Source organism: Cyanistes caeruleus, chromosome 17 (assembly GCF_971803275.1).
Source record: "Cyanistes caeruleus chromosome 17, bCyaCae1.hap1.1, whole genome shotgun sequence".
NCBI lineage: Eukaryota > Metazoa > Chordata > Aves > Passeriformes > Paridae > Cyanistes > Cyanistes caeruleus.
The window spans coordinates 10,831,103-10,840,152 of record NC_141717.1 but is presented as its reverse complement, the minus strand read 5'-3'; the positions used below and the strand labels follow the sequence as shown (position 1 = coordinate 10,840,152).

At 44.4% G+C, this 9,050-nt stretch overlaps 1 protein-coding gene across 1 annotated transcript; it reads right to left on the bottom strand.

The window, feature by feature from the left end:
- Nucleotides 1-4,514: 4,514 nt before the first annotated feature.
- FOXL3 (forkhead box L3) lies at nt 4,515-8,652 on the bottom strand. Its single transcript, XM_023936769.2, has 3 exons — nt 8,476-8,652; nt 7,611-7,779; nt 4,515-7,259 (listed from the first exon to the last, which is right to left on the bottom strand). The coding sequence occupies exons 1-3, from the start codon at nt 8,580-8,582 to the stop codon at nt 6,777-6,779; spliced, it is 759 nt and encodes a 252-aa protein (XP_023792537.2). The 5' UTR covers nt 8,583-8,652; the 3' UTR covers nt 4,515-6,776.
- Between the last annotated feature and the right edge of the window lie 398 nt (nt 8,653-9,050).

The window sequence follows — 9,050 nt, the reverse complement described above, 5'->3', positions numbered from 1 at the left end:
TGTTCAGCCCTTGGGCTTAGGGGAATTTCTTCCCTATTTGGACACATTTCCCATTGAATTCAGCAAGTATTTTGTCTGGCTGAAAGACAGAGCAAGAGAAACCTGTGGAAGGAAGCTGCTATTTTGTCTTGAGAAGACACCAAGGAACTGCTAGAAGGTATTTAATTTTCTCTGCAGTCCACATGGCCTTTAATCTGATTAATCTCTGGCCCTGGCAATAGAAGATGAAGTTTTGATCCCTGGAACCCAATGGCAAAACTCTCATTCATTTCATGAGAGTCAGGATTCAAGCCATGCAGCCAGTCCCAGATGCTCCAATGCAGGAAAATGTTATGGGCTGATTAGTGCTGAAGTGCCTCCCAGGGTTTGATAATTGCTCATACAGCTCTCAGCCTCGGAAAAGCTTGAGACAGATTAATCATGAAACACAGCTCATTGCACCTGCTATTTTCCACATTCACTTTTATGGGAAGTGCTGCTTCTTTTCCACAGCCCTGCTGGAAGGAGAGGATGGCTGCAGAGGATGCTGGATGCAGCCAGCACCAGCAGAACATAATGCCTTGAGCAAAGAGGGGAAGATGGGGAGCAGTTTTGTCATAGGGTTAAATATCTGTGGAATGAATCCTCCAAAAGCATTTTCAGCCAGAGCAGATCCTGCTTCAGACAGATGGCTAATGGTCAGCAGAGCCTTTGGGCCCAAGAGGGAAGCTGGTTCTATCCTAATGTTTTTCCCTTCACAAGGAGAACATGACAGTGTTTCACCATCAGCAGCTGTGGAAAGTGCAGCTTTGGGGGCAGTTGGATCCAGAGTGGGGCTGTTGGGGCCAGTGCAGGGCTGACAAAAGGGTTTAATGACTGTGGGACAGAGCAGAGTTCTTTACTGTGCAAATTTCAGCAAGCCTTGTTTGGTTTTGGTCGCTTTTTTTATTTAGAACAACAGATATCATCATGGAAACTGAACAAACTTTCAAGTCATTAAATCTTTATCATGTCTCCAACAAAGACCTAAGAGGGAGCAGCTTTTGTGCAGAACATTTAGTCTGAGGAGTTGGAGCACTGAGACCTGCACTGAGCTGCACCTCGCAGGCTGACAAGTCAAAGAGATTTCTGTACCTTGTTTTCAACCTGCTCAGAGCAAGACAAGGTGGTGTGTGCCCAGTGAAAATGCTGATGATGGAGACCAGCAGCTCAGTTTTGTTGTGCAAAGTTTTTTTTCTGAGATACTCTGTCAGAAGGGCCACTCCCAAAAGATGGAAGGGGGCTCCTGTTGCTGGCAGAGCAGGGTTCATCTGCTGCTACAAAGGGCAGTGAACACACAGAGAAACATGACAAAAAGAAGTTTGGTTTGGGCTTATTGCAACTTCTAGTTTTCTTCTGTCAATGCTCTGCAAGTGCTATTTTCAGTTCCATAGTTATGGTGAGAAACATGGTGTATTTTGATTCCTAATTTAGCTTGTTTATCCTGAGAGATTCCAGGATCTTCATTTGAAAGATAAATTCAAACCTTCTTTTTTCCTTTGCAGCCCACATTCCATAACAAAAACATTGCATGCCATACTTCATTACAGGGCTTGGAAGACCTTCATGACCATAAATTTAGGAACTTGTGGAACACAATGGACTTTAAGATGGAAACAAGCCAGTTGGCCTATCTGGTCAGGTCCATCCCTTCTGTTTGAATTAACAGCTGGATTTCACAGTGGGAGAAATCCGGCAGTTCTTTCTCAGGAAAAATTCTCACAGTTGGATTTGCCTCCAACCACTGTAGCAAGGGTGGGAGGGAGCACAACTCACTTTGTTATTTTATGTTTGCTCTCCGGATAAAAAAGATTCCAGTGCAAGTTCCATAGGACCTACCCTGTTCTTTAATTTAATGACCCTAAGTGCAAAAAGAAAGACATTCCCAGTAAAACAGAGACAGAGAGTAGGTTCTTTGTGCAGAGCAGAGCAGATGGTACCCACGTTCTGGAGAAAGCAATTAGAAGCTGATGCTGAGGCAAAATGAAGGGGTTAGAACCATTTGTTGCTCTGAGAATTCTATCTAGGAGAGGAGGTGCTGGCACAGTTTTGCAGACTGTGTGAGGAGAGATGTTGGGTATAACATGCAAAGGTCGGTTTCACATGTGCTATTTCAATTCCAGAGGTAATTATACCAAACTTAATGGATTTGCAAGGATTTACACCCTCACAGCAGGGAGGAGAGGATGGCCCAGGAGAGACAGAGAGGGGAGAGGCCAGCTGGAATGAGCACCACAGGATTTCCATGTCTTGACTTTGGGATCTGAAGATCACAGGCAGGGATTTGTGTTATCTGGAGAGCTGAAGTTCAGGTCCCTGTGTGCTCAGGGGTGTGTGGTGGAGGTTCCCTCTTCTCCCTGAGCTGAGTGTAGTTGGACCTGGGGTATTGCTGCCCTCAGTTTGCAGCAGAGACTTGACACACAACCCCAAGAACCCTTGAGATATCAGCTCTGTACTACTGGAAGGAGTGTAGCAAAGTTTTTCCCTGAGGCTGGTCCCTCCAAGCCCCTTCCCCTCTCACCATGTCCTCTCTATTGCTAGAGAGTGGGAGAGGCTCACAAAATTTGGTCTGGAACAGGTGAGTGGCACCAAAAGAATAATCCTCTGTGACCATATAACAGTGCAGAAATCCTGATTTGGTTATGAGGGAGAAACCAACCTGCTGAGTGGCTGAGGAGCTGTTCAGGCCATGAGATGGAGCACAACAAAGCAAAGGCATGGGGAGAGCCAGCTCTCCAACCTTCAAATGCTCCTTGAGCACTGCTTCTCTTTATATGAGGAGTTAATTTGTCTCGGCTAAGAAAGACTAAGATCTTTCTGATTGACAGAAAAATAGGGGAACTTGGCTTTACTGACAAAGAAAAGGTTTGTTTTCAGCTATCCTGGTCTGCATTAATGCTCCCATAATTTGCAGGAGGTTCTGCTGAGGGAGAGGTCCCTGTAAGTGAGGTTAGCTGCTTGCCTGCCTTGGGTGTTATGTAGCCTCTCTTCACTGGGGGAGAAAAGATGCATCCTTGCCTCTTTGACCTTCATTCTGAGGCTGAGCATCATCTTGCTGTGTAAAAAACCACTTCTTTGACACCAGTGGCAAAAGCCTAAGAAATTAAATCAGTAGAAGTGAAATCGCCGCATAATAACCTGGCGTGGCTCCATCAAAATCTTTGTTTTGTCATGGGAAGCCTTCCTTGAGAAGGATAGACAAACAACCCTCCTCCAGGGTCCCTCAGCGAGGCCAAGCCTTGCCTCTCCCCAGAAAGAAACCTTTCATCTTTCCTTTGCAAAGGTATTTATGATCCTGAAGGGAGAGGTCTAAAGGCTTGTGCCCCCAGCCCAGCAGGCAGGAGCTGCTGTCCCCCACCCCAGCCTGGGGACAGTGTCAGCCCCCACCCGAGGCTCCTCTGCTGGGATGAAGATATCCATGGCTCATTCTGGGTCTCTCCCTGCAGTCGGGAAGGTGCCATGAGATGAGGAATTGAGCCAAACACATTCTCCCAGCCTGCCCAGCCCACTGACAGTCTTGGAGGGTGCAGAGCCTTGCCCTGCACTGCTTATCCCTGGCTTCAGCTCAGCTTTGAACCCCAGCACCAAACACGGGAATATTCACCTGCCTCGACACAGGGCAAAGAGGGATGCTCCTGTGAGATTTTATTTCCTTTCTTTATACAAGTGGCTGGCAGGCTTTGATGGAGCTGAAGAAATGCTGTGGATTCAGAGAAGAAAGAAACCTGGACTTTTTTTCCCCCCTTCCCTGAGAAAAAGTAATTTACGTAAATTTATCCACGACCGGCACACGGCAATAGCTCACAACTTTGTTAATGGAAACCTGGTGATCCATAACACTTGTGTGGGAGACATTTGCTCGGGGGTAATACAATATTAATGTTAATATCAATGATCGATCAGAGGATTTGCAAGAAAGGCATAAAGTATTTAATTATAATTACATTGGGAATGGCTTTGTAATGGCTACGACATTTGAATAAGGTCACGTCTAGCCCTCACCCCTGTTATGTTGTTCTATATTAAATGCCATTCACTTTAACTGCTGGAAACCTTTCTGGAGTCGTCAGAATATAATATACTGGGTAAATTGAAATATGTCCCTTCATTTTTTGGAATATGATTGATATCCTTTGCAAAACAAATGTTAACACCTATTTGTACACAAATTTCTTTGATTATATGTTAGGGAAACTAAAGTATGACAGTCTCTCCTAGCAGGCACTTTACTGTGAGCAAAGGACGTGGCTATTTGTGAATATTAATTCATCTTACAGAAAATGGCTTTGGATCCCTGCTGTAAATCCACTTGGGTGTATCTTTGCCTTTCCTAATGCATTAATTCTACATTGATTAGTAGCCATAAACTGTATCTCCACTGGTCTCAGCAGCCCACAGTGTTCACCTTACCCAGGTGTTGCTCAGGAGGAACTTTTGCTGTCACTGAATTATCTCTTGTTAACAGCATCAACCAAGAACACATAGTAACAATCATATTTGCATGTTTCACAGCAGAAAATATGTATTTCAAATATACTGCAGGTGTGTACCATCACTATCAGCCCAACAGCAGCATTGCCATGTTTAAAACAATCAGGAAAAAGAATCTGCATAGAAAACACAAATATTTATCTGTAGGCAGGACCCCAGAGGTGCACAGGTACCCACCCACAATGAGTGCATGCAAACACTGAAGCACTAAATGAGGACATGCTCTTCCCACACCTAATTACTACTGAGCATAAACACTAAAGGAGCAAATCCTTGTCCCTCTTCACATGAGAATCCACCTGTCCAGCCCCCCCAGAGGTTTTCTTCTTTCTCTAAAATTGTGTAAACAGCAGACCAATCAGGTCTAAAGAGCCAAATTTTGCTTTCAGATTTTCACCCAGAATGACTGTTGATTCACAGAGAGTCGAAAGCTCCCATTTGAAGGCAGAATTTGGTCTCAAGAAATCATCCCTTCAAAGTCTGGAAGACATGCAGTTGATGTAGTTGACATGATTTTCCATTTTCTCTTTTCTGAAGAAGAAGCAAAGACTTTTGCATGCTGTAGAAATGCCTGAAGATAACAAGTTTTATCGTTTTCCAAAAAATGGGCATTTATTACCAATCAGTGTGAAATACCACTGAAGGTAAATTTTAAGTATATGGCAGGAGTTTCAGCATCATGACAACATACATCATGCATTTTTACAACATATAAGTGCAGTGATATTGCTCCCTTTCTCAATAACAATATATAAGAATATATAGTATAAATGTACAGTATATATTAGACACAATGTAAAATAACTTAGTGAAATGTCAAAGCTTCTGCATAAAAATTCAAGTCATGCCTGAGCATACCTCTATGCTGAATCTTATCTCATATACCTTCATTTACCTTTAGTTCCTCTTGCAAAGATAATTTTATCTCTGCATTTAATTGCTTAAAACCATCAGAATCCTTGTCTTTTTACTTTTTATCTGCAGTAGGTGAAGACTGTAGTATCCAAGTCAAAGCCAGGATTGTGTGGAGCCTTTGCTACCACTGTTTATGTTCTGGGAAGTAATTCATTGTGAACAAGTTGTATAAAAGCAACTTCTTAAAAGCTCATTACAGTTCATCCTTGTCCATCAAGTTCTGTTCCAAAATCTCCCACTGCATGTAAATGGTAATGAAGTGGCTTTCTCAGAAATGGAGCTCATGAGCTAACACTGATATCTGGAAATTATAAATCTCACCAGTTTAGCTGAAATCATATCAAGCACCACTTTGGTAATTGCTTGCAAGAAGGATCAATAAAAATCTATTTAATGGGAATATACAGCTTGTCCAGGAGCAGGTAGGTGGAATTTAAGCTTTGCTCAACACTCAACAGAGTTTTTGCAGTGCTGGGCTTCCCTTCACACTTGTTAAATGAAATATGGTCAAGGACTTTTCTGCAGCATCTCAGGAAGATTTCTGGTAGTACAGGGGAGGAAGTGCTGGGGTTTTTATTAACCAAGGCATTAAGAGACTCTTTGACTGTCACAGTACCTATCAAAGTCTACCAGAGTTCAGCACCCTTGCAATTCTGTCTATTGGAATTATTTTGTATACAACTTCACTTCAACAATTTAAACAATTCTGCCCCGAATATAAACAAAAATATACTTGACATACTTTATCAACAGCTATGTTTCCTAATGAACAATGAATTAAAGCTGCAAAGCAGTTTGAAACATAATGTTAAAATAAAAAATAAGGGAAGACAGGATGATTCTCTATAATTCTTTTTAAGAAACAAATTTCCACCCCTCCACCCCCCTACATTCCCAGCCAGTGTAAGTCGACAGAATTACACTGTTTTAGATCAGCTTAAGTTCTGACCTATATACCCCAGTGGAGTTAATCCTAATTTCCACCACTGAAAGTGGGATCAAATTCACTTTGTCTTTAATAAAGCAGTGGATGATAAGAAAGTCTCCTCTCTGTCAGATTCTGCTTGAGGAAGGAAATTCTTTGTGGTGCTAAATGACGTCCAAGACAGTTTAGAAAATAAAGCTAGAATTTCATAAATTTCAGCACGGTGAAAACCGATATTGGTAACTGTTATTTATGCTTTAATCTTAGCAAAGTTCTTTGGGTACAGACAGAGCATCAGTCTGGTGAGTCTGTAACCCTTTCTGAGCACTGCTTGGGAGGAGAACGAGGAAGCAGGCAGCTGATTTTCAGTGACATGAGGCTGCTGAACACACTGAGACTCAGACTTTGTAACCACAAATAAATAACATCACATTGTCCAGAACTGGAGATTAATATGCGGGGCCTCCAGTAGGTGATATTTATTTTCTTGCATGTTATATTGAGATCTGAGGACAGGCAAAGGGTCAGGGGCTGAAAGGATGTAATCGATGCTAAATTTGATTTCAGAATCCGATTTTGCTGAGGAGGAATTGCTTAGGCTCTGCCTGTTGGTCACGCTGTTTGGAGCAAACCCACAAGGCTCCAGAAGTTTTGGGCCTGGTTCAATTCTTTCATGTTTACTTTCAGAAGAGGAAATGTTGTTCAAAGCAGAGTCCACAGAGGAGATATTGGGGGATGAAGGACTTTTCACTCTGCTTGGTCTCTGCTCCTTATGTTCCCTCTTCACGTTCCTCCTCCTCCGTCTTCTCCTGTAATTCCCATTTTCAAAGAGATCCAGCATGGATTCGCATCCCGTTGCAAAGCTCCAATAGTTTCCTTTCCCCTTCTCATTCCCTTCTGTTCTGGGAACCTGTATTTATTTAAAGGCAGTTCAGTATTTGTATGTGTTACAGATGCTGCTGTTTAGCATCTGCATTCATTTACATTTAAGAATGGTGTAAACACATATGACAAGACTTTTAAGCCCATTCTCTGTCATTCTATGAGTAAGATGTAAGCCCCATCCTCTTCAATTTGTTATCTATTAGCATACATCAGACAAGGATATATTCCTTATCTCTGTAATTGACAACTCAGAGAGATTTTAAGTGATTTGCAGCTCAGCTGCTTGTTTCTCTTCTTTCCTAGTGATGAGATTACTGCTGCCTATATTTTTTAGCCATGCACGGCGTGTATGTAAATACACAGTAACTGATCTTACCTTCACAAAACAACTGTTAAGCGATAAGTTATGTCGGATGGAGTTCTGCCAGGCTCTTTGATTTGATCTGTAGTAAGGAAATTTCTTCATTATAAAGTCATAAATGCCAGAGAGGGTGACTTTATTTGAAGGGCTTTGCTGGATGGCCATTGCAATTAAGGCAATGTAGCTGGAAAAAGGAAAACTTGCTGTTACACCATCGCCCTACTCACAGACTCGCTTTTTAGGACCACATGGGTACGTGTGCCTACATCCTGCTTCCAAAATTCCCCCGGTGGATCTGTGCCCTGACCCGAGGTGTCCCAGGGAGAAGTCCTGAGTGTGGTCACTGCCTGTCCTCCACGAGCCCCAGGTGACAGCGAGGGGTCACTGCCAGGACAGGGTCACACACCGCACCAACTCCGGCTGAAAAGTTTTCCTGAGCAGGAAGGCTGCAGTGAGACAGACCAGGCTCAGAGTCACTGTCACTGCAGACCAACCCTGCTCATGGAAAGGACCTTGGGTGTCCCTGTGAGCATCTACACCGCGCCTCTTCCCACCACACCGGGATTTTCTGCGTCCAATTCACCCGCTGGCACATCGAAACATTTAATTCCCTTCTCCCAGGGGTCCTGGAGGTCGGAGACCGTCTGAGATCTGGAGGCTTAAGGGCAAGGCAGAGTTGCTGCGACCCCTCATGGGAGGAAACAAATCATGAGCACTTCACACACAGAAAGGGGGGAATCTGCCCACTGCAGTGCCTGCACCAGGGCCAGACCCACTGCACACACCTGGCCCCCTGCTCCCCTGAGAGCTGTGATCCCACCGGCCCAGAGCTCAAACACCTCACCAGAGACAGGGGGAGCTTGGAAAAACTTCATCTTACCTGTACGCTGGTCTGGTGAATTTTTTCTCCTCGTCAGAACTACAGGTAGGATAATCATCCCCATCATAATTGAAGCAGTTATAGGGGTACTGCGTGTTGTCAAACATCGTCCTGCTCCTTGCTCAGCTCCTGTGGAGTGAGAGAGATGGAGTGATGTTTCTCAGAGCTTGGGCTCCCTCCTCCCTTCTTCCCTCCCCTCTGTCTGTCTCATTCCCTCTCTCCCCCCTCCTCACACTCCCTCTCCTCCGTGCACACACACTCTCCGTGATGGGGTGGGGATTGTTTTTTGCAATTCTCGCGTCCCAGACAGCCCGTCTGTCGGGATATGATTTTTCGGGGGGTGTTGCTCTAGCTGCTGTCGCTGTTTCCCGGCTGGGGTGGCAGGGGCAGGCTGCTGGGTGAGTTGGGGGAGCCCTTGGAGCGGGTGTGCGCTCCGCTCGCTGGGTGGTCCAGGCTGGAGAGGGACCAGGGCTCCCCCCGCCGCATCCACAACGTGACAAAGGCGAGCGGCATGATGTTAATAAATCATGCTTCAAGGTCTCCACTTGGAAATTAAACTTTGAGAATGGAGTGCA